Source organism: Myxocyprinus asiaticus, chromosome 1 (assembly GCF_019703515.2).
Source record: "Myxocyprinus asiaticus isolate MX2 ecotype Aquarium Trade chromosome 1, UBuf_Myxa_2, whole genome shotgun sequence".
Classification (NCBI taxonomy): domain Eukaryota; kingdom Metazoa; phylum Chordata; class Actinopteri; order Cypriniformes; family Catostomidae; genus Myxocyprinus; species Myxocyprinus asiaticus.
Window position 1 is genome coordinate 8,922,913 of NC_059344.1, and position 26,978 is coordinate 8,949,890.

A 26,978-nucleotide genomic window follows, 5' to 3' on the forward strand; every position below is an offset into this window, starting at 1 on the left:
AACCAATCATGAAAAGAAACTACAAAGGACTACAAAATTAACAGGAAACAGGAACGGGGAACTAAACAAGAATTTCAAAATAAAAGTCTAAGTAAAAACACAGGGAATATGTGAAAGAGCCCCCCTTTTAAGGAGCGGATTTCAGACGCTCCAAAAACAAAACAAAAAAACAAATTGAGGTGTGGGGGAAAACAGGTTGTTCAGGGGGGCACAAGGGGCAAGGGGAGCAGAGGAACAAGGCAAAGTTATGGAGGCTTGGAACCAAGGCGGAGCTGGAGGGATGGAGAGCCAGGGTGACGCTGCAGGCTCAGAGGACCAAGTAGACCAGAGTAGATCAGGCGGGCGGCCGGGAGACCAGAGCAGATCAGGCGGACGGCCAGGAGACCAGGGAGACCAGAGCAGATCAAGCGGATGGCCAGGAGACCAAGGAGACCAGAGCAGATCAGGCGGATGGCCAGGAGACCAGAGCAGATCAGGCGGATGGCCAGGAGACCAAGGAGACCAGAGCAGATCAGGCAGATGGCCACAAGACCAAGGAGACCAGAGCAGATCAAGCGGGCGGCTAGGAGACCAGGGAGACCAGAGCAGATAAGGCGGATGGCCAGGAGACCAAGGAGATGACCTCAAAGTGGGGACTGGGTCAGGAGGCCTGGGAGGCGGCCGCAGGGCCGAAGCAGGGTCAGGAGGCCTGGGAGGTGGCCGCAGGGCTGAGAAAGGGTCAGGAGGCCTGGGAGGCGGCCGCAGGGCCGAGACAGGGTCAGGAGGCCTGGAGGCGGCCGCAGGGCCGAGACAGGGTCAGGAGGCCTGGGAGGCGGCCGCAGGGCCAAGACAGGGTCAGGAGGACAAGGACAGGCGGCGGAGCCGCTGTAGGAGGAGTCTCTGGGGGAGCGGGCAGAGCCGCAGGAAGATTAGTCTCGGGGGGAGCGGGCGGAGATCCGGGAACAACCTCTGTAGTTGTGGGCATGGGCAGAGACTCAGGAACGACCTGTGGTCGTGAACATGGGCAGAGATTCAAGAACGATCTCTGTGGTCGTGGGCATGGGCGGAGACTCAGGAATGACCTCTGTGGTCGTGGGCATGGGCGGAGACTCAGGAACGACCTCTGTGGTCGTGGGCATGGGCGGAGACTCAGGAACGACCTCTGTGGTCGTGGGCATGGGCGGAGACTCAGGAACGACCTCTGTGGTCGTGGGCATGGGCGGAGACTCAGGAACGACCTCTGTGGTCGTGGGCATGGGCGGAGACTCAGGAACGACCTCTGTGGTCGTGGGCATGGGCGGAGACTCAGGAACGACCTCTGTGGTCGTGGGAATGGGCGGAGGCTCAGGAACGACCTCTGTACTCGTGGGAATGGGCGGAGGCTCAGGAACGACCTCTGTGGTCGTGGGCATGGGCGGAGACTCAGGAACGACCTCTGTGGTTGTGGGCATGGGCAGAGACTTGGGAACAGAAACTTCTCCTTCTCCTCCTCCGGATGGCCGAAGTTGACAATGCTGACTCTGGGACGGACGAGGCTGGCAACGCTGGCTCTGGGACGGACGAGGCTGGCAACGCTGGCTCTGGGACGGATGAGGCTTCTAGCTCGTTGGCCGTGGCAGGCGTGGGCGTAGGCTCGTTGGCCGTGGCAGGCATGGGCGTAGGCTCGTTGGCCGTGGCAGGCGTGGGCGCAGACAGTTTTTGAGATAGGGTCTTCATGGACCTACACACTGGCATCAGTGGCAGATCATACAACTTGGAGACAGGGGCTGTGGAAGGCTTCGAGACAGGGGCCGTGGAAGGCTTCGAGACAGGGGCCGTGGAAGGCTTTGAAAAGGGAGCTGAAGACGGAGGTTTTGGCCCGGGGTTCCCGCCATAATCCACTGTATAATGGGAACCGCAAAGTTACAGAGCCTTCTCCACATATTTACCGAGTGTCTAGTGAGAATCAGCCGGAGGCATCAGTTCCCTCAGTGCACTATTCAGACCGACCAGGAAGAAAACCACCAGAGAGCGGTCTGGATAGTGCACTTCATTTGCCAGCTCTAAAAACTCACAGACATGATCCTCAACTGGACGGTCCCCTTGTTAAAGGAGTAGAATTCTGACAGCCACTAGATCCATTCCTTGGTCTGTCTTTCTGTGAGGAGGCAGGTGAGGAATGGGGACCTAAATGCAGCTTTTAATGGTAAACAAAAAGATAAACAAAGTACTCAGAATAAAACGAAACAAAACATGGGAAACCAGGCACAGAACATGACAACAGCTGTGAAGACTGACAAAGAAACCAGGGAAAATGGTCTTAAATACAAATGGGCAAACAAGAAAACGAGGAACACCTGGGGAAAACAATCAGGGGAAAACCAATCATGAAAAGAAACTACAAAGGACTACAAAATTAACAGGAAACAGGAATGGGGAACTAAACAAGAATTTCAAAATAAAAGTCTAAGCAAAAACATAGGAAATATGTGACACAAGTGCCCTCGACTGATGAAGTCTTGATGAAATATTTCAATCTTCTGGGCCATATAAATAAAGTCTCTGGGCCCCCAGTGTCCTCATCCCTGAAGAGACTATTTTGACTGTTTAGGAAGTATTATTATTATTATTTTATTTTTTACAAAGTACTATTGCTGCCAACGTGGCAAGTTATAAAAACTATTCAAAAATATATGATATAATTTCATAGCTATAGGACACTGTTTAAGCTACGTATTATTATCTGGACCTTTGCTGGGAAGGAAATGGTGAGACCGGACCTCTTTGAAATTTAATTGCATACCCCTGCACTAGATGGACGTCTTTGACCACTTTGATGCGTTTCCGGTGATTTGCAGCCCGTTTTAAGAGCGGTACAAGCTCAACTTTTAAAAAGGCATCTGTTCTGCTGCATTCCATTGCTGCCACTGGCTTGGAGAACTGCATCTCATCCAGAGTCAACAGACAATGGAAGATGTGAGATGTCATGCCTGTGGAGACCACAGGTCTGCTTTGGATTCTATTGAAATAGTGACTGAAGTTTACACTATCCTAATGGCATCAGTGCAGGTATATATGTGTGAGTCATGTTTCACTGTGCATTGGATTATGTCTGAGCACGATGTTTTACAGTGGATTGTAATAATGTGTGTTCAGCTCATTTCAGCTTGGATTGTATGTGTGTTTGGCTCATTTCAGCATGTATTATATGTGTTTTCAACTCATATCAGCATGGATTGCTTGTGAACCAGTCACAATATGATACACGTTTTGCAAAGGAGCTGTTATTTAAAGATGAGGCAGTTAAAACACTATTGGACCCGACCACAAAAACAAAATAAACGAATTCCATTCACGAATGTTTTATATGTCTCAATGCTTGAGTGAACAGTTTAATACATTCAGATGTAATGTGTTGGGTGTGCGTTATGTGTAAACACTGAAATTTAGTTTTTTATTGTTGTCAAGCTGTATTTTGTATATTGTTGTGGAGCTGTATATATGGCTGTATGGAGGGGCTTCACAATGTTAGCCAATCATAACAATGGACATTGCAGTTTAAGGAAGACGCTAAGGCCAAAATCGAGCATTTCAGACAGAGGGCCAGAGACAGGGTGCAAAATGATCATATATTTCTAAATTATGTTTTGGTGCATAAAAAACTTTACAAACATCTTAATTGGAAATCAGGGAAAATTATATATATATATATATATATATATATATATATATATATATATATATATATATATATAAAGAGTATGTCATCATATCCTTAAAAATATGATAATCCCGGGTTAAGCACAGTGTGAAAAGCCATGTAGCGTGTGAATATAATATATAGACACAAATGGACTACAACTCCCATTAAACTGAGTAAGAGATTGACAACGCCTTCATCTAAACACCGTGGATCACAGATAAGTATATAGAGGATCACAAAGAAAATGAACAAGATGACTGAACTTAAAAAATTAGGAGAATGATGAAAGGACTCTGAAAGGGAGACCCAACTTAGTCTCTGTCAGAATATTTTAATTTAGCCATATGTAAATTAGGTGTTCATTTTCTTTACAGATGTTACTGGTAATATCATAATTTACATCTGCATCCCAAATTCAAAATCAATGCTCATGGTGAAATGTGAATTTCAATGCACAATGTAATTGTATGGTTGCTACATTGCCATTTGAGGGCACACATAATGCTGATGTGGCCCGGGCTGGAATTTGACACCCCTGCTTTCAACAAAAATTATTTTAACCTTGAAAGGGAAAAGGGAAACAAAAAAAGGGGAAATATTTGGAAAATTTTCATTCATTCATTCATTATTAAAAGCTGACCGTTCCTGTTACAATTTAAATCACGCTGGCCTGTGATATTTCTTAACCCTCCTTAATGATACTAGATTGGGTGTGTAAAAGTTACCTGGCCCAGAAGAACATATTTCTTTTTAGTGATTTGAAACAGTTTTTATCTTCTCACCATTACCACATAGCCCACACCCACATGTGTTACCAGTAACACCCTGTCTACACCGGACACGAGTGGCACGGTGACAGTAAATTGATGTCCCTTCTATTTTGCACTGACGCTATTCCTGCCAATAATACAAATGGACAGTTTAGAAAATTTGCATTGATGTGTTCTGTGTAGACAGTGTAGAAATCGCTTGCATCTGGTGTAGACAGGTCGTAAGGATTACAGTTAGAACTATCAGTTTTTTATAGCTAATATTAAATTACATTAATCATCCATTGACAAATTGAAGGATGAATGATTTCTAATTTTTTACAAAGTTTTTTGTCTGTAGTTCTACTTTTCTTTAAGATTAACGTGAAATGCTGTTTGCAACCCATTTTAATTCTCTGTGTGGCATATTTCTGAGTAAAAAGGATGTTCAAAGAGAAAAAAAAAATGTAGGATGGGACTTAAGTTTTTTATTGCGAATTATTGGATCATGGATCATAAAAAGCAACCTTTACGGACCAAAATGGAGTGGTTGGAGGGAAGGCTGAAAAAGAGCAATTCGGAGGAAAGTCATTTAGAGGCAAGTTAAGTTAGCGGAAGTTATTATATTTTGATTTGGATATGAAGATTATGAAGACAAACATTTTCTTTCTTTAGAATAATGTGCACTGATGACTCGTAAAATTAAGAAAGTTAACTAGGGTTGATTTTTATTTAATATAGACTTTAACAAAGAAATCTTCCATCCTAACTAATGAGAGTGTGTATTTAGGATAAAGAAAGAAACATTCTTGTTTTGTAAACTTTCAGTTTTATTTTTGTCTAGTTGCTCATTCAGAACAGGTTTGTAAACAGCATGAACTGTGAGCATCTGGAAATGTGCCTCTGTAATAAAGTACAAACAGACTGCATATCCACTGATAAAACTCTAAACAACTCTGTTGCCTATTGTTTTATTTTGAAGGAAACCTAAATAAACACAGACTTAACACTTCATTGCATCTGTTGTGGTAAAGTGAAGCTAACCTCTTACTGTACATATCTGCTTTTTCTCCTGTGTCTTTAATAGCAGTGGTGAGTTATATGAAGATAAATATCAATATTGAATGAATTGTCCAGATGTGTGTGATTTGGTAAGAAATTAAACCTCCTTTTGTCCTCCCAGAGGTCCTTAGATTTACAATCTTCATGGACGAGGTCGACAGCCCTGTGGAAAATTGTACTCTTATTCAAATAAAACTCTGATATGAACCATCTCTTGTAGGTGAATTTCCCTTCAGATGCTGGTTGCTCATCAATATATAAACACTCTTTTCATTTCAGCTCTGTACTTAACTTATCCCGCATGGAATTGTCACTATTTATTGTGTCAGTTCCAAAATCTACGACAGCATTGTCATTGGATAGTGCATGTTTTCTTAGTAAATATTGTGTAAAAGCATTTGCACTGGGCATTGCAAAACCCTTATTGGTTGATAACACCTTTCTTATAACAACTTAACAATAACACCTTTCAAATATAACAAACAGTGTCTCTGGATTTTTCGAACGTGACAGATATGCAGAAAAAAAAAAGTTCATTCCCTTTCTCTTTGTTGTTCTCTTTCTGCAGGTGTACAACATGTTTCAGCACCAGAGTTTGGGTGTGAGGCTTAACATCCGGGTCACCAAATTGGTTCTCTTGCACACCCGTCCAGTAAGTGTGACCTCTGTGACCCCTGAGCTTGACCATTGTGATCTACAAACATAATTAAGATCCAAATCTCTGTACGACATGACTCACCCTGCAACACTTTTGCTTTTCCGTTCCTCCTCTGTGTTATTCTTATCCTCAGGACCTATGATATTATCTTCACTCTGTGTGTGTGTGTGTGTGTGTGTGTGTGTGTGTGTGTGTGTGTGTGTGTGTGTGTGCGCGCTCACGTGCATGCTTTAACCACTGGTTTTCTCCTACATTTTATTGCTGGATAGTGTTCTCTCCCAAGGCTCCGCAGTGTCTGCCAGAACTATTTTTTTTTGTTTGTTTTTTTAGCATGCACCTCAAAACTCTGATTTGATATATGTCAGGACATTGCTGAATAGTGTTTAGTCTAAATATGGGGAGCTACTTCAGGGCAAACCTTTTAGACACACAACCTATGGTGTCAAAAAAAAAAAAAAGAAAGAAAGAAAAAAGAGGAAGAGAAAGGGTAAGTTTGAAACAAATTTTTGCAAGTCCAGCCAGCCAATTCTAAAAGCCATGCTGATTTAATTGTGTGATCAGTGAATCATCAAAGACATAAACCACTTTTATGCCCTGAAGGAGGCAAATGCAAGTCACATTTACATCATCAACCAATTTTGATTTCTTCACAGATATCTGGCACTGATCGAATCTTTTTTTTTTTTTTTTTGCCATCCGATTGGCATCTGGTCATCTGACCCACATCTAAACACTTGTATCCAATTCTTCTATTAATTTGCAATTTTTCATCATTGTTATATAACAAATAACAAAGGTTGCGGTAAAGCTACATGAATTCATGGGAATTCTGTGTGTAAATCACAGTGGGAGTGCATGTGCTCCACTATTGTCAAATAGTGGGAGAAAAAAGTGGGAGAGCAAGTATTATATGTATTTATTTAAGTTGTTTATTTTAGAATTGCTGAATACCTTATAATTACATGTCAGTATGCTAGTGTAGTCCAAAAAAGTTTTAGATATATTGAATATTTTGACAGTGGCCAGTATAAAAGACATCCAAAGATTTGTTACTTGAGATGCTGCTTTGAATGAATGAATTTGAATGAAATTCAATTAAATGTGTCTAAATTAATGTTTTGCAGCACCATAGTCTGTAAATTATTGTGTAATTTAGAGATATTGTCAATGTCTTTCTCAGGAAAAGCTGAAGGTGGGCCACCATGGAGAAAAGGCCTTGGAGAGCTTCTGTCACTGGCAACATGAGGAATACGGTAGCCGATTCCTGGGCAACAATCACGTTCCTGGTAGCAGAGATGACCCACCTCCTGTGGACGTAGCCGTACTGGTCACCAGGTATTTCTCAACCACTCTTTGACATACAGTGGCCCCAAAAAGTATTTGCACTCTTAAGCCACAATTCAAATTGTTTTGATGTCTTAGTGTTATATAAAAAAAAATTCAAAGCAAGTGGCATGTATTTTAATGAAAGATAGCACAAGCACACATTTCAAGAAATTTGTTTGGTTTCTAATTATAAAACAATAGATGTATTGTTCAAATTAATGCAAAAGTACTACTTTCTTGTTGTCAAAATTTACTGGAACATGTCCATAGTGGTTACTCTGCTAGGACACCTGCGTCAACTTGAGGGGAATTGAGTTCATACATACACTAAAATCACCTTGGGGCAGCTTGGTTAAAAGAAATTGCAAAATGGAGAAAAGTTCTTGCATCATTTGTTTGCAGCTGCCACTTGGTTTGATATTTTGTTATCTTTGCAATGTTACTTAATTGTCCAAAAACTTTTTGTTTTGCACAGATTTGATTATGCTTTTCACTTCTCTTTCTTCATCACCATCCCTCTGTTTTATGTCTTTTACTTTCCAATTCGTTCCACACATCCTTTGAAATTCAGTATCTTTCAACTCTTTGCTATTTAAGACAGATTAAACCTGTTTTCCCCTTTTATAGAGATCCAACACAATTTGAACATTTATGTCATTTATCTGTGACAGACCCGTAATAATCTACACATTCATCCTTTTGTCAGCGAGACAAGTTTGCACCCAATCTTCACCTTCTCGCTACAACAGACACCAACTGGCAGCCAAAAACACCACATTTCCAGTTTGGGATTAGGTGTTATTAGCTTGCTGTATTTCCCAAAAAGTGAACAAAAAGAAAATGACTTTTTAAAAACGACTTGCTCATGTGAGCCTTTCAGATACTATCGGACTTCCTTGGCCTAAGGAGTTCGCAGAGAGGGTGATCGCACACAGAGAGTGCTTTTGTTCCTTCTGTGCCGGGTTAAATATGATCACCGCCGGCGCACAAAAGAAACTTTCTAGAAGGATGCGGCATACAGGAGCAACATCTGTCTTGGCTCGCTTGCAAAGTTGGAGCAGGAATACATCAAAGGCAAATTAAGGCATGACAAGGTGGGCCTCGGTTTCCCTCTCTCACAGCTTTGTTGGTGCTGTCTGTGGCTGGTCCCAAGTACCTGTGTTGCTTACTGACTGAAGAAAGATTATCTTCATAACACATATATAAGAGATAATCCAACAAAGGTATTTAAGGTTTCACACAAGAACCAAAATGAAAAAAATAATAATAATTAAAAAAAAAAGAAACCTTGGGTATGTCCAGAAATGTTAACAGTAACAGTTAGTTCCCGTCCACTATTTTGATTGGACAAGCGCATTCAAAAAGTATGGAACATACTGGACACGTTTCACTGTTTACTGTATTACACTTCTTATCCGTGTTCAGTACGTATTGAACTTTAAATTCAAATTCAAATTAAACAACCTGTGGTTCAGGACCAAGAGATCAATGTTTGGCAGTTTCGTAGGTCCAGTTAACCCCTGTTGGTTGGTACCATAACTACACCATTTTGTTGTCAAAAAGCAAAATGTAATGGACTTAAATTATTCCTGTTTGTTGCCTTTGAAATCACAGATCAAGCTAGTGAAGGGTTTGAGACTGTAGATGTTATTGTGGGGTCATCAGCCAATCAGCATTGCCAGCACATCAGGACGCAGTTTTCCTATGGCTCTAGAGTGATTAGTCACATTCACGTTCACATTCACGTTCACGTTCTGACATAGGCCGACATATAAAGTCTGTCAAAATTTATTTTCTTTTTTTAAATGAAGCTGTTTTTTAAACATATAGACAAAATCTAAAAAAAAGAATACTTTTTTTTTTTTTTTTTATGTGATTTTTTTTTTCAGGCTTTAAGGTCATTATTCTCCTAAGACCCAGCAATTCATTTTTGTATTTCACTATTTTTATTTACGTGTCTCTCAGCCCATACATCTAAAGGTATCTTAGAGGACTCCCTGGGCTTGTCAGAGATACCAATTGTTTGGGAGTTTGGCCATGACAGCTTCCTTTCACTGGTCTATAGATATGTATAACATTACAATTCAGCAAATCAAATACAATATGAATAATAATAATAAAAAAATAATAAAATAAAAATATTATTATAATATGCTTTTTATGCACCAAACACTATATTGACTTGAAAAGGCGAAATTTTTTTTACTGGGTCTCTTGCACACCCGTCCAGTAAGTGTGACCTCTGTAACCCCTGAGCTTGACCCCTGTGATCTACAAACATAATTAAGATCCAGATCTCTGTACGACATAACTCATCCTGCAACACTTTTGCTTTTCCATTCCTCCTCTGTATTATTCTTATCCTCAGGACCTATGATATTATCTTCACTCTGTGTGTTTTTTTTTTCACGCATGTCTACCGGTTGATTTGCTTCAAAAAAATTAATTAATTTATTGAAACATTAAAAACTTAAACCAAAAATGTGTCTAAATTCAAATTACACTTCAAACAATATTTTATATAATGACCTCCACAAATCCAAAAATGTTACCCTCTCCAACCTATTTCACTTTTGCAGTGACTTAAAAATCACAGGTGGAAAACTAATACAAATAAGATCATAAATACAACTGTAAATATAAACGTTTCAACAATAATGATAATAATAATTGAAAAATAAACCATGACCTCAAGAAAGTCAAATGTCATTAAAAAATAAAAAATAAAATAAAATCAAAGACAAAAAATCATTTTTGTTTCTTAAAACGGCTACAACAGTGATTGTCAGGGACATAATTTGATGTTCCACTATATTTTCAGAGTTTGAACATGAACTTTATTAAGACCTGTGGGTGGAATCTCCAAACTGCAAATGCAGGATCTAAGTTTAGAATTTGCGCAAAAAACAGACATGCTCACGAAACATCTTATCACAATAACCTATTTCTCAGGAAAATAGCAATTAATTAACATACAATACACCCACAATTTGCATGCATACATCCACAGATAGCATGAAGACTCCCAGCCATGCCCACTTGTACATTGCACTGGCACAAAATTGTGCTTAGAATTCCAAAATTGGAAAAGATGTAATGCATGGTAGTTGCGCATTGTGCTGTGCTTAACATAGTGACAAAATTATAGCCCATAGTATTATAATAGCTTGTAATCAGGGATTGAAATGAACACCTGCCAACCGGCCAAATTTGGGAATTCCATGCACAATGGTGGGTAATTTTGCTCATCTATCCTCCAATGTGGTGGGCGACCTGTAAGATGTCTCAGTGACAACAGATGAAAGAAAAGCTGTTGATGCACGTGTCTGATTTGCTGTGTGTTCAGAGGTTCTGGCAATCATGAGCGCAGCACAAGAACTTCTCACGGAACGCACATTCCTAGAGTTCTTACTTTTTGCTCTCTGCTTCAGTCATCTGAAAACAGTTTACAAGAATAGTGTTGTCTATAAGAATGCTGCAAATGATCTCAGATCATCTCAGGAAGTGCTCTGAGTTTAGTTTGCTTTATTTCTATGGAGCAGTTTGCATTTTACATGCATTGTGAACGCAACTCTGCAGGTTCACTTTATTTAGAAATTGCTTAATTCCAAATATTTGTTGCTGTACATGCAACAACATTAGGTGAATTGTCTTGCGTGTCATCATATTTCAGTACAGCCTCAGAAATAGTGCTTGAACAAGAAGTTTCTCTCCATTTGAATGTTGCAAAATTATCATTATGATAATAATAATAATGTGGTATTATATGTTACTACTGTGGCTGGTGGGCAAAAAAGTTAATTTCATACCCTGCTTGTTATGCAAAACAATGAGATCTTTATAATGACAGAGCAGGCTGCACATAAAAACATACAATTAAATACCAGTTCCTACTTTATATCTTAAAAAAAAAAAAATATATATATATATATATATATATGTCAGTATTTTCAAAGCTCTGTGTTTTTTTCATTGTGGTGGGCATGAATGGAATGTAGTGATGATTGAGAGATACCTCAAAAGCCTGTTGTATCATATTTTATGCACACATTTTGGTGGAATTTTTCTTTTGACTTGGGTTAGCAAGCAGTCTTTGAATACTTGGAAACTTAATAGCCACGCCCTAGCAACCATCCAGAGAAACCTAGCAACCAGCACCATAGAATTTAATTCAGAATTGCTCAGAAGGTTATCTCTGGATAAGAAAGTCATAGAGACAAGGGGGTTGGCTCTTTTGACTCAGGGTAGCAAGCAGCCTTTTTAGTATCACCCTGGCAACTTCCTAGCAACCAGATGGGGTCATCCTAGCAACCATACAGCCAAACCCTTATCTCTGCACCATAAAATCGGAGAACAACGTGGGTGGCTTCCTTTGATTTGGGCTAGAAAGCAGCCTTCAAGTATCACACTGCCAACTGACTAGCCATGCCCTAGCAACCATAAAGTGCACCATAGCAACCATGGTCTGTCAAGCAGTCTTTTTATTATCACCCTGGTCACTGCCTAGCATCCAGATGGAACACCCCATCAACCGTGTTGCAATAAACTGTACATATCTTGGAATCAGAATATCATATTTGAGACCTGAGGGTGGGCTCTTTTGACTCAGCTTAGCAAGTAGCCTTTGTAGTCTCACCCGGGCCACTGCCTAGCAACCATCCAGAGCACTCTAGCAACCGTATAGCAACACCCATATGGGGTTGGGCTCTATCAACTTGGGGCAGTTGGTGGGACATTGTTGTGATGATTTTGCCATGGCAAGCACCACTCACATTTTCTTCAGGAAATATATCTAGTTAGTTTTACTATATCAAAATCAGCAAAGATATCACAGCAAAAAGACATGTGCATTACAATATGTAGGCAACCATTTTTTTAAATGATATTGCAAGGTCTTCTACTTCCAGAAGAGCACAGAAACATTCAACTGGAGGCAGTAGACATCAAGTACATTGCATACAACAAGTGTTTTCAGCAAAGTATTCATCATGTTGATGATGTAGAGGCTTTAGAAAATAGTGTATAAAATATGATATACACGGCTTTAAAAATTTTGACCAACTCTGTCAAGGGCATTGTGGTCATAATGGCTCATGGCTTACTTCTTGCAGGAATTGAACCATCAACCTTCCATTTATTGGCCCTGAGCCTCAACCAATATACACGCCCACCCCTAATTAATTGCCCCTCATTTGAATCCAAGACTGATGTCCTGTGTGTATTGTTGTATTTTTTTCAGTTTTTCTTATTATTAGGGGGTTAAGCCGCGAAGGTGCAGAACCCAATTGAATTTGTTAAGATTTCTTCTTATTAGAGGCGAAGCACCAAAGGTGCGTAGGCACTATTGTTTCTGTTTGTGCTCTTCTTATTGTTATTCTGCCGTTTCTGGCTGGGAGTCTGTGGCGGTACTTTTTCACTGTGTTTACAGACATGATGTAATGATGCAAGGATGATCAAAATAAGCTGGCGATTTCGTGCCAAATCCGACCCTACAGCTCAAAATATAAAAATAATTTTTATAGGCTTACCATAGTGAATCGGGGTAAGGTAAGGACAATGTTTTGAACACTGATTGTTTATGTACTCAATCACTAATGGCAATTTGTTCATTTTTAACCAAAAAATCTTGCATAATGCAGCTTTAAGTCCTTTTCACCATAATTGTGTACTTCCGGTCACTCTACAATGCACTCTCCATGAGGGGATCCAGTTCACGCAGCCTCTCACGTGATGTAAGCACGTTGGCATGTTCACATGAGAACTGACATGATACAACTGGAAGTGCAGCTCCATTTGTTTAAAAGAGAACACTGTTCACAAGCTTCATTGGTTTTGCTTTCCTTTGGACATGCCAGCGCACTTACGTCACGTGAGAGGCAGCATGAACTGGATCCCCTCAAGGACACACATTGTATAGCGACAATTATAACAATTATATAAAAGTTTGCTTAAATACTTAAATATTGATCTGTTTCTCACCCAAAGCGATTTTATCGCTTTAGAAGACAAATTTAACCTCTTTAGACATATGGTTTACTTTTACTATGATTGTCTGTGCTTTTTGGACCTTTAAAGTGTTGATCACCATCCACTTGCATTGTTTAGACATACAGAGCTGAGATATTCTTCTAAAAATCTTAGTTTTTATTCTGCTGAGGAAAGAAAGTCATACACATCTGGGATGGCATGAGGGTGAGTAAATTATCAGATAATTTTTACTATCCCTTTTACATATCAATTCGACAATCAACAAAAATGTCCGGCATCAGCCAGTCAAATAACTTGAATTGTGAATGGCCAATGGTCATTAACTTTATCATACACAAGAAGGGTCTTACATGAAGCTCTATATCAAATTTGTTGTGAATCAGCCACACGTGGGGCTCTAATAAGTTAATTCACATTTTTGTTAACTCTGGAACCGTATAGGCTACAATAAAATTCTGTAGTTTTTTGAATCCTTCAGTGCCCCCAAATCATATAGTTACATTAATCTCCATTTACAAAATAAAACATTTCTGTGACTTATTTTTTTGAAAAACCTAATTTTATAACTCATCCTAGGCTGTTCGTCTGATTTGCACAAAATCTGGTATGCATCATCTACATACACTCCTGGCAAAAAAGTTATCAAAAGCATTTTGATACGTTAAGTCATTTAGAAGACATAAGCCAATATGTTTTTGGGTGAGGCCTATTATGACTAATTGGCCTGTATCTAGTGAGTGCAATATTCAAACTTAAAACACTTGGACACCAGAACATTCTGAGGTCATATGCAAATTTTCATCAATTTCTGATTCTAGGGGGGCTATAACTTATGGAAATCCTATTTGTTCAACTCTGATCAAAGCAGTTGAAATTGGACACCAAAACAAATGGATCCACGACATTCACAGAATCTATTCTGTCAAATTTGGTCATTTTGATCATAAACACCAGGACAATCTGATGACAGGTGCTAAATTTAACCAATTTCTCAAAATAATAAGTTAATTCAACAGTGAAGGGCAGATGCAGGATGTAGTACCAATTTTGATAAGATAAGATCTTCAAACCCTAAGAGTTCACTTTATTGTGCTGTGTGTAATGTGTTGGCATGTGCATAAATAACAACAAAAAAATAATGAATATCTAGCCACAGACATTCATTGTGAATCAGAAAAATCTGAAAAAAACAAACAAACAAAAAACACATAATGTTCTAGCTGCTATATTTATCTAAGTTGTCAGAGAAATGGCGGTAACATCTAATCTTCACAAATTGTGCTTTGTGGAATTTGTTGTAAACTGAGATATTTATTTATTATCTTTTTTGCAAATATACTTTTTTCATGTTTTGTCTGCGGAAAGATCCAAAACAGTTTAAACAAAAGTACAGACCATTAAAGAGACTGTAAGTCTGTTCCTCACAGCCTCACAGCCTCTCCATAAAAAAATAAAATATGGTGCTACTAAGAATAAGGTCCATGTGTGCTTTGCCCCCGATGATTGCCGCTTGCGGCTATATTTATTATTATTAATATTCTTTTTCTGCCCTAAAAGTATCTGGCCAGCCAAAACCTAGTGACCCCAAATTTGGCAGGATGGTCCCAAATCCCCCTCACTACTCAGGCACACAGACAAATCCCCATCCGACCCTAGGTGGTGCTAAAAAAGCACTTTTACTTTTTTGCTTATACCTCCACAATGGCTACAGGCTAGAATCAAAATCCTTTTGCCTCTAATTCCTTAAAGGGATAGTTCACCCCAAAATGAAAATTCAGTCAGTGTTTACTCATCCCTGTGTTGTTATAACCCCATTTGGCTTTCTTTCTTTTTCTTAAAGCTACTCTATGTAAGATTTTTTGTTAGAAATGAACAAAATTTCATTAATGAGCAAGTACACCAACACTCTGTCTTCCAATCCATGTATTTGCCTTACCCCGTGTCACTACAGTAAGCTGATAATAATGATTTATATTTCAGAGCTGTCGGAACGGATTTGGTGGGAAATTGCATACTTCCATCAGTCATCTGTGTGTAAGTCACGTCCATAAATAAAGAAAAGAAGGTCCAGCTAGCTACTACAGCATGTGTATGTGTACGGTGATGGCCGTGGTGGTAGGCTGAAGCTGACAGCTTGTAGCCACAACACATGAGCAACATTGACCATGGATCATTCAAAAAGGCAACCCTCTGGGGAATCACCCATTTTCAAAATAAAGAAACCTCGAACCGAGAAGAGTCTGCAAGCAAAAAGGGAAAGTGACAGAGCCTGTAAAAAAACATGAAACGGCTTGGCTTTTGCATAGGTGGCAACAGCTCCAAGAAAGGATTTAAAACCAGACCAGAGATGGAGTTTACATGCTCAACAGGCAAAATATTTTATTGGACCAATAAATTAAGAGACAGGTCTGGACTATTTTACTGGACCACCTCTTTGCGCAGTAGTTCGTTAGATAGTGTTAGCCACCCAAATGGGGCATTTTGTTATGGATTGTGGTACTGCAGTGCTTTCAATTTCATTGAAGGACAATGGGAAAAAAAACGTAATGCTGGTAACAACGCTAAGCTTTAAACCAGTTATTACCTTGGTCTATTTGCCTGCTAGCTAATTTATAATTTCCACCATTTGCACCATTTCCACTGTTTGACTTCATCTGATATGACTACCAATCCTTATGTCTACTGTCATCATTGCCTAACTTTTGTAATGCTATTTAAAATAAAAAAAAATAAATAAAAAAAAAAATTAAGTCAAAACAACAGCGGAAGATGTGCTGCTTACCTGCTATTAAGACATATTTTTAGGATATCCATCTTTTTCTGCCTTTCATTATTTTTTTACATTTATTTTAGGGTATGGGGCGAGTTTTTTTGTTGTTAGTGACATTCGCTCTGATAAGTTGATCACCTGTAACCATGATTACACTAGTGGTATTCAAACCATCAGATTCATCCGCGCAGAAGAGCAGAGCCTACAAACTCATCAGACATATTTAATCAGTTTGGTTCTCTGGTTAGTGTGCAGCTCTGTTGTGTTCTGTTGTGTCTATCGCTGTGGTGGACCTGTTTTTAAACAAAACGGGTTGACGCTTGAACGCCCTATTTCGCGAGTGAGGGCTGTTTGAACTTGCTCTCGTGCAGTCTCATGAACGCGCAGAGGAGAGCAACGGTCGGTCAACAGTTTCACTAATTAATACATTAGATTTTGGTTTGTTTCTCACCAAACCTCATTGTATGCTTTCATAACAATTATGAGTCTCATGGTATAATTTATTAGACTTCTGATTTATACTTTTGTGTGCTTTTGAAGCTTGAAGAGGTGGTCACCATAAACTGCCATTGTATGACATCACTGAGCAAATTTTTTCACAATTTCTTAAAGGAATTAAGGTGTTAAAGGAATGTTCCTGGTTCAATACAAGTTAAGCTCAGTCGACAGCATTTGTGACACAGTGTTGATTACCACAAAAAATAATTTTGACTTGTCCCTCCTTTAAAAAAAAAAAAAAATCTGGGTTACAGTGAGGCACTTGTGGAAGTGAATGGGGGCCAATCCTTAAACGTTAAAACACTCACTGTTTCAAAAGTATAGCTACAAGACAAAGGATATACTGTACGTGTAAACATGATTTTAGTGTGGAAAAAAATCGCTTATTAACCTTTTCTGTGTAAAGTTATATCCAGTTTTACAACTTTATTACCATGATGATGTAATGTCAAAATCCTAAAACCCAAAAATGACTGTAAAAATTACAATTTAAACAACTTTAAAGCTCAAATAATACACCAGTTTTAACAGAAGAATTAATGCAAGTGCTTTTGTAAAATTCTAAGCTTCAAATTTCTGTTTAAACCCTCCAAAAATTGGCCACATTCACTTTCATTGTCCCCATTCACTTCCACTGTAAGTGCCTCGCTGTAACCTTGATTTTTTTTTTTTTTTTAAAGAAAAGAAGGGACGAGACGAAATAATATTTTGTGGTATTCAGCATAATGCCACAAATGCTGTCGATTGAGTTTAACTTGTATTGAACCCAGAACATTCCTTTAGAAAAAGAAAGTCATATGGTGTTATAACAACACAAGGGTGAGTAAACAATGACTGAATTTTCATTTTGGGGTGAACTATCCCTTTAAGTCTAGCCCTAAAAAACATATATCTCCGATTTCATTTCCGTCTATAATTTTTTTTTTTTTTCTGCCAGTTTGAGCTTTATGAAAAACTATTTTTTAAACTCCTATATCCTTAGACTCATTCACCTGAAATTTTATATGTTCCATCTAGGGTCCCTCTAGACCAAAAGTTATCAAAAAATGTTGTTTTGTAAAACCATTTAGAAGATATATTGTAGATTGATAAATTAATAGGCTTATATCTTCTAATGATTTGACTAATCAAAATTCTTTTGATAACTTTTTGTAATTAGTGTCTCTAGAACAGTGTTTCTCAACCGGGGGTCCATGGACCCCTAGTGGTCCGTAGCATAATTGCAGGGGGTCCGTAGAATCTTATCAAATATATTTGAAAACCGTGTTGTTGAGAGAGAGAAGGAAAAAACTCACAGACAAGTCGCATCTAGTTTGTATATGGAAGGCATTAGGACCCGGGAGTAGCTGTCTGCATGACTTCCCTTCAGCCGCTCAGAATCAGATGTCACGTGCTCCATGAAGATTACCTCAGCATCTACACATCGTATCATGGTGCACTGGGGCTTGATTTAATCGGGAGAATTTGCTTTAAGTAATGGTGTATAGCGGTTTTTCATATTCTGTTCATGTTTAATGAAAAAAAAAAAAAAAAACGTGACAAATAAGCCACGTCTGGTTATATGTAATTCTGTGGTTATTATTTCTGATATTTGCAACCCTCTTTGCTATGCATTAATTATCCAATTCACTGACTGAATGTTTTTACTACGATATAACATTTTGAGGGCAGATGAGACTGGTTTTGAGATATGATGGTGTCCAGTACTCAAAAAAGGCTGAGAACCACTGCTCTAGATGATACATGCAAAAGTTTGTGTGAATCAGTCAACGGTCTATGAAGAGATCGAAAAAGAAAGTTTTTCAGAAAACTCAAAATACTCAAAACACAGAAGGTTCACCTAACATTAGTGTATGGTTTCCATTTGGTTATGTCACGATCCTGCCCGTTCTGCCCTCTCTGTGTTGTGTTGGTCTTTTTCTTTGTTGTGTGTCTGAGCACATGGCTTGGTTTGTTTGTCAGCCATGTGCTACCTGACACTGCCTACTCATTTCCCTCTAACACACCCCATTATCTAGTCCTTGTTTAGTCCTCCTTATGTTAATTGGGTTCCTGTTCCTCATGTGTTTTCCTCCCTTTATATTGTGCTATCTACCATCATGCCTCTGCCAGATTGTTTTGTGTGTTCAGTTCACTCTGTCTTGCTGTTGGTCGTTCTTGTGTTTGCCCTGTTGTTACTCTGTTTGGATTTTTGTCCCTTATTATTTTATTTTCAATAAAAGCACATTTATCATCATCATCATCCTGCGTTTGGGTCCTTTTTCTAGATCTTTGACAGGTTATTTATTTTTCTGCATTAAAAGTGACTTGCCAGCCAAAACCGTAAGTCCTAGAGACACCAAATTTGACAGGAAGGTCCCAAATTCCCCCCACTACTCAGGTATGTACACAAACCCCATTCAACCCTATGTGGCACTATAGGAAGTACTTCTATGTTTTTGCTTATATCTCTGCAATTGCACAGGCTAGAATCCAAATTCTCTTTTTCATCTGATTCCTTGAAAACTTGTGGAACAAAACGTATTTCTCCGTTTACATTGCCGTCTATAAAATTGAATTGAAAATAAAGTAATTTTTAGTTTTCTGAACAATCTTTTTTTCCTAACTCCTCCTAAACTGTTAATCTGATTTGCCCAAAATTGTGCATGTATCATCAAGGGACCCTCAAGAGAAAAAGTTAATTTTGACTTGTCAAATTGTTCAGAAGATATAGGCTGATAAGTGAATTGGTCCATGGCCACAAACTTAATTGGCTTAATATCTTCTAAACGATTTGACAAGCTAAAATTCTTTTGATAACTTATTGTCAAGAGTTTCTCTGATAAATGCACGTCTTTGTGTCGATGAAGGGATACTTGAGCCTTATTGATGGTGCTGTGGGGGTACTTACGGCAAAAAAAAAGTTTTGGAAACTTATGTAGTGATGAAATTATTTTGTCCTGACTGATCTGTTTTTTTTTTTATTATTTTATTCTTCACATTTTCAATTCACAATTTTGGTTGTTCCTCCCCTTCTTTCCCTTTTGTTTTCTTCCCTAAACTGCTTGGACCCCGATAATCGCTGCTTGAGGCTATATTGTATGTAATAATTATATGTTAGTTGAATTTGCTGTGTGAAAAAAAATAAAATAAAAATGTATAGTTTCAAACCAAAAAAGTATTACATATTTATTACATTTAGAGCCTTTATTCTGAAATATCTTGCATCCAGCATCTTTATAAAATGAAGGACAAAAATCCCTTTCTCACATTTGTGTTTCTAAAAACAGTACAAATCCTCTGAAATTCAAATTTAAGTTATTCAGTTGTTCACTTTTCTAAATAGAAAGTTGGATTTTCTGAGTTGAATAGAGCAATAATTTCAGAAATGCTTCTGAACAGACAGGTTGAAGAGTTTTGAAGCATCTGGACGAGATTCCTCATCATTATCCTCAATTGCTTAGCTTTGTGACATTTGGGAGGGAGATATCGGGTGCCATGTCATATCCTCTATGGACATCAACTCTAATGGAAATCAGCATTCTTAAAAATCTCCCTCCCCATCTATTACTGAAAATGATCTGTCTTCAGCACCCAGCTGTGTGTCAAATTCACTTAAGCTGTGAAAGGAACCGGAAGCTCACATCAAAAACCATTTGGAATAGTAGGACACGGCGCAGAGGATATATGGTGGAAATGCACAGCGTTTGGTGACTGAAACTCTTGTGTAGACTCAACACAACAGACATCAATCTTAGCTGTCTTACATCTAATAAACAATAATATCTTTGTTAATAAATAAAAATAAAAAAGCTTATTTGGTTTATTTTTTATTGCGACCTTTTTAAAAGCCCTTGTTCTTTTTAGTTTGTCATTTCTTGCCCACTTGTTGCCCACATTCCTGCTTGTGATTTGTTAACACTTTAATGTTTAAACTGTTCAACCACAGTAGACATATCTGGTTTGTTGGCTCTCCTCACCTGTTAGTCATTGTTTAATCTGAAAATAAGGTTATGGAAAAAGTCAAATTACAGGGTTCAAGACTGCTGCCACTGCGTCCCCAGAGTTTTGTCCTGCCAAAGACAATTATACAAGATTAAGCACTGCAGACAACTTTAACCATTTGCTGTTTGAACATTTGGAGCCTTGTGTAAAGCTTAGGAATGCTTTTTAATTCTTTCCACCCCTTAAAATTGACTGCTAATTGAGGGATTCAAAGGTATCTTCTGCTTGAACATATGTTGACCTTTTGGGGTGGAGCGTTTAATTGTGTTTTAGCTATCAGGAGGAGCCAAACCTTGTTTACATGACAGTCTTGTGTGTACTTTACTCTCAGTGTGCTGAGAAAGCAAAAAACAAAGCCTTTTAAATCTTCTTGGATGTCAGATGTGCTTCCTTTTGTGGAGAGGAGGAGGAGATGCGGCGTCTTGTTGTTTTGTGGGAACGAATCTGTTTGAATTCAGGCCAGTATAAGTGGGGGGCCATTGCTGGTTTTCGCAAGCGGAGCTGGATGATATCCAGACATCAAGTGTTATTTGGCTTTTGTCTCTTTTTATTTCTCCACATCTCTCCCTCATTCTTCTTCTGTCTGTCTGCACCAATCCACAGACACCCTAAGCCCTGATATATGCATAGAATGCTTCACGTTGATTCATGCACAGATGCTAACGTGAGGCTACCAGCACCTTGCTCAGTCGTTAGAGGGGTGCGTGGGAAAATGGCCCCTTCTAAAGCATCTGTTTGCCATTTCACACCCAACCCAGCCCTTAGACGTTCTCTGTTTGTTCCATGCGACCTCGGAACTCTGACTAATTCTCAGCATGATGACATTAACTCGGGAAAGTGAGAAAACAATATCAGCACTTTTCTGGCAAAAGTAATCCAGCAAAATAATTGAATTTATAAAAAGTGTGTTGTTAGGTACTCTCAAAAGGCTGTTGGTGAGAGATAAAGCTACCATATTTACCTAGTAGGTGAATCTAACCTACTACAAACACCTACAAAATATCTAGGTCATGCTCTACACAAAATGAAAAGAAAAACAAAATTATACATTTCAAGCCTATTTTAGGCTTTAGGCACAATGATTTTCTTTGATTAACATCAGTATACATTCAGTATAAATTTAGTAAAAATACCTCCATAATGTATAAATACTTGACAATAAATAAATGTAGGCCTATTTTGTATATATTTGTATTTAATATATCTGGAATGCTCACGGCAGGCAGCAGCTCTGTGCATCATAAACATATCGATCCTAACATGAAGTCCACTTACAATTGATTTCAGTAGAGTTTTGCATTAGCATGTTGCTAAGCTAACAACAAGATATTATAATAAGAATAAAAATACATAGCACACACAAATATTGACTAAAATAGTCACTTTTGATTGCTTTAATTTTATTAATATATTTTAATACTGAATGAATTATAATCAATGTTTCTCTTCTTTCTAAAAGATACAAAATTAGGCATCTTTTGGAATGTTTTGAAAGAGCTTTCGCATTGTGAGTGTACCTGTGATGCCTTAAAATGCTACTTACATAGACAGCTCAATATGTTTTGGCCCAGGCATGTTCTTGACAAGCATTGTGTGACTGTCTTGAATGCTGGTTTGTGGATTTTCATATCAGAAGTCAGAGAAACAACTTTTCTACTGCCACCAGTCTAGAGTTTGGGTTTGTGTTGGGTTCATGCCACTTTTGTCTGGTTCTTGTGAATTCTCTGAACATTTGTGGCTAGTTCAACCCTGATGTAAAAAAAATAGTTTCAAGACTTAAACAGGAAATGAGCTGGCTTTGATTAATTTGCTTTTGTTTGAAGTGTTACTTTCAAGACTGACAGAGGAAGGCCACTTCAAGTTACAAGTAGCTCACAGTTACAACAACAGCACTGCATTTTCCCACACTGCACTATTTTACCATCAAAGATCAGGTTCATGCAAAGGCATCCAAACAAATACAATAGCAAAACAAAACATTTTGAGAGAGACACATTTCCCATGTTTTGTTCTCAGTTAAAGTCTAGCCTCTCAGGATATTATATATCAGCCCCTCATTCCTTATTCACTAAAGCTTCTTTTCTTGAAAAAGTCTTGAAACTTGTTAGTTTATTTCTCTATTTCACTGATCAGTTAAACCACCAGTGAATTAATGCTGACATCTCTCTCTCTCTCTCTCTCTCTCTCTCTCTCTCTCTCTCTCTCTCACTCTCTCTCTCTTTTGTGTCTTGTGGTATGGAAGGTAATGTTCTGTGAGAAATTGATGACGTAAATAAGAGAACTATAAAATAAAGTTTTGTTAAAACTCAAAACTCTCTCTCTCTCTCTCTCTCTCTCTCTCTCTCTCTCTCTCTCTCTCTCTCTCTCTCTCTCTCTCTTTCGCTCTTTGTTTTCTTATTTTATCTCTCTAGAACAGATTTTTGCGTCCACAAAGATGAGCCTTGTGACACAGTCGGTGAGTAAAATGATTGATACTTTTCATGGGAATATGTAACCACACACGAAAAACATGATTTATGAATTATCTTTTGCATTCTATAAAAAGCCACATAAAAATGGGCTTATAAAGCCCTGAAAAAGCTAAAATTCTTTATAGAAAATTCTGCGCCACTTGCACACTCTTAAAGATTTTTGAGAGCTATGATTTGATGAGCTACAAATCCACATTGACCTATTTAAGAACCAGGGGGCATATTACAAAAACATACTCTGTCTGAATCCTACAAGCATCTTACCTAGTGATTAATCAGTGTGTTTTTCAATGACCGATTCTTAAACTTTTACATTTTGCACACCACAACAAATGTTCATATTTTAAATCCTTGATGAAAGAATTGTATAATTTTGTACAAATTTGAAGCAGCTTCTCTCTAGAAATCCATATAAAAAATTCCATCAAAAGACATGGCATCTGATATGTACATTGTTTTATAACCTTATAAAATGACTCTGTCATCCTTTTATGTCAAGTACTTTAATCAATTATTTCAATTTGAGTAATGTTTCAGTAATTACATATTGCCTGATCTCTACACTGCATAACGTGCATTGTAACTGAAACGTATTCCGGGATCACTTTTTTTGGTAACACTTTATTTTAATGGTCCCAAATAGATATTTAACTGACTATAAGTGACTTAACAACTGGCTTGCTATAGCTAGTAAACAGTGTTTCAACAAACATTCAGTAGACTTTCAGTAGCCTGTATATGGATCTTTATTAATGACCTACTTACATTATTGTTGAGAACATCAGTTCATTAAAAGGTCATTAATAAGATCTATATACAGGCTACTGAGAGTCTACTGAATGCTTGTTGAAACACTGTTTAATAGCTATAGCAAGTCAGTCGATAAGTCACTTATAATCAGTTAAATATCTACTTGGGACCATCAAAATAAAGTGTTACCCTTTTTTTTTTTGCTATTAAGTTAACATACAAAACTAATGCAGTGGCACAGAGGAGTTCTCTCCAGGTTTGGTAATTCAGTAATCTTTAACAAAATTAAATAAATAAAACTTGAAATTTAATTTTATTTGGTTGAAGATTACTTAATCCAAATTGATGGAATTTTGTTATGATATTTAAATGTTAATAAATGTTATTAATAGTCTATTATTATTAAAGCTTTAATTAACATTAGGGTTTTTCAGCATATCCAGATATTATTATTATTATTATAGTTATTATTATTATTAAGTAAATTGTTTGGTTACATAAGTGATTTCTCATACCTGATTAACTTACTAATAAATAATAAGTAACATCCCTCCTGTACTTTTTGTCTCTAGCAGGTGAGAAAGCTGTTCAGATAGACAGCAGCATAAGTGAGATGGGCCATTGGGGAAGGAAGTATAGCACAGGCAGTGATAGTGTTACTCACTAGGACTCATTAGTTAATTTTGATTGAGTGAAGTGAACGGTCATCGAATTTAGTGTGAAAACCCAATACCAAAGTGATCCGGAGCGAGAGAAGCAGAGTGCCCGTCTGTGCGGGTCGATCGTGCGAGGATCCGCCCTTGACTCTGCAACATCTGCATGAGGGAGGTTGTGAAACAAATAATTTTCAGCAAAATATCAAATGATGATTGCGATGTATGTATTTGTAACTAGGTCTATTTCAGATGTTATTTATAAAAAACAGGAACTGATTGCATATTTTTAATTTCGGGGGCATTTTTGGCAAATTTGGTGGCATTTTTGCCCCAAGCCCCCATTCATTTCCGACTCTGATTTACCACATTTTAATTATTGGTAATTGCAGGCAAGCATATTTTATATTTAAGATTAGGGATTTCAACGAACCCCTAACCTCAAGTATTAAACTTTGTTATGTAACCCACACATTTTAGGCTTTAGCAATGAATGATACTTCAAATCATGCGACATGTTGGGGAGAGCTGTGCTATTACTTTTTAAAAAGACCTTGCAGAGATAAAATAGTTGTAAAATCCTACAGACTTACATTGAAGCAGGGACCTGAGCCATATCTGAAGACCAAAATATCATAGAGACTGGCCTCTTTTGATTTCAGCAAGTAAGCAACCACCCAGAACACCCTAGACTTGTGACAGTGAGTTTTGCAAGGGCAAGCACAAATCTGTAAATCTGTTTTAAGTGTTATAGCTGCTCTTACCTAACTAGATGTGGAATGTTGTGAAATGGACCAGTACAAATTCTGACCTTATCTTGTCAGGATTCAGTTATTGATAGAGAAACTCAAAAAAGAGGTCTTTGAATTTGAAAATCTGATCCCTTAAATTCCAGCCATTGAAGTTTGTCGACAAACATTTTCATTGTCGAATAGTCGGCTAATCTCATTTAACATAACATAAGATCACATTAAACTTTAATGATGATGTGCGAGAGGAGCACAGCTCGAGTACATGATTGAGGAGAGGAAGAAAACACAGATCACATTCAAGATGAACTCCAGACTTTCCAAACATCTTAAGGTGATGTAGATTGCAAAGTATGAGGGAATTATACAAAAATACAAAATAAGTAAATATTAACTCTCTATAAAATAAGCACTCTCGTTGTGAAATAAAGACGGAGCCGGAGCCGGAGCTGCCGTTCTACTCGTGTCAGAGCGTCTTTAACCCTATAATGTTGTATGTATCAAATATGATACACAACGTTTGACGGCTCCTGTCTCACTCTCTGTTCAAGCTGAAAAGCCAAATAAACGTATGGTATGTTAGTTTCACTTGTTTATGGTACCATCTAGTGGTTATTTGTGAAAAAAAGTGGTTTCAATGTTTATATCGATCTATTTAAAATGGCAGCAGACTTCTGCAAAAAATTACTCTTATGCTGGGATAAATTACATCTTATTTTAATAAAGTAAGTGACTGATTATGTAGTTACTGATATTTTAAAATGAGTATTTGCTGAATATAAGCAACTTATGCTTGGTTAAAATTTTGTATATTAATTGATTGAAAAAGCATGTTGAAATTACATGTATCAGATATGATACAATAGGCTTTTGAGATATACAGTGGTGGCCAAAAATATTGGCACCCTTGGTAAATATGAGCAAAGAAGGCTGTCAAAAAAAATCTGCATTGTTTATCATTTTGATATTTCATTCAAAAAAAAAATCACAAAAATCTAACCTTTAATTGAAGTAAAACAATTGAAACAGGGGAATTATCTCATTATTAAATAAATATTTTTATCCAAAACTCATTGGCCATAATTATTGGCTCCCTTTTACTTTTTGCAACCTCCCTTTGCCCAGATAACAGCTCTGAGTCTTCTCTTATAATGCCTAATGAGGTTGGAGAACACCTGGCAAGGGATCTGAGACCATTCCTCCATACAGAATCTCTACAGATCCTTCAAATTCAGAGGTCCATGTTGGTGGAGTCTTCTCTTCAGTCCTCCTCCAATGTTCTGTGGGGTTCAGGTTGGGAGACTGGGATTGCCATGGCAGAACCTTGATTTTGTGGTCAGTGAACCATTTTTGTGTTGATTTTGATGTTTGTTTTGGATCATTGTCCTGCTGGAAGATTCAACCAGGGCCCATTGTAAGCTTTCTGGTAGAGGCAGTCAGGTTTAGATTTTTTATATGTGGGTATTTGATAGAGTCCATGATGCCATGTATCTGAACAAGATGTTCAGGACCTCTGGCAGAAAAACAGCCCCACAACATTAAAGATCCAGCACCACATTTAACCGTGGGCATTGGGTACATCTTCATCTCTGTGTGCACCAAACATATCTCTGGTGTTTGCTGCCAAAAAGCTTCTTTTTTTTCATCTGACCATAGAAC

At 38.0% G+C, this 26,978-nt stretch overlaps 1 protein-coding gene across 3 annotated transcripts in view; it reads left to right on the forward strand.

Annotated features, from left to right (window-relative positions):
- The window catches only part of adamts17 (ADAM metallopeptidase with thrombospondin type 1 motif, 17), a 329,457-nt gene that overhangs the window by 35,881 nt on the left and 266,598 nt on the right, over window positions 1–26,978 (forward strand). For all 3 annotated transcript variants that reach the window (XM_051711565.1, XM_051711576.1, XM_051711587.1), the window contains exons 5-7: window positions 6,041–6,124; window positions 7,311–7,465; window positions 23,108–23,151. In XM_051711565.1, coding sequence (XP_051567525.1) covers window positions 6,041–6,124; window positions 7,311–7,465; window positions 23,108–23,151 — 283 coding nt within the window. The remainder of the gene's footprint in view (window positions 1–6,040; window positions 6,125–7,310; window positions 7,466–23,107; window positions 23,152–26,978) is intronic.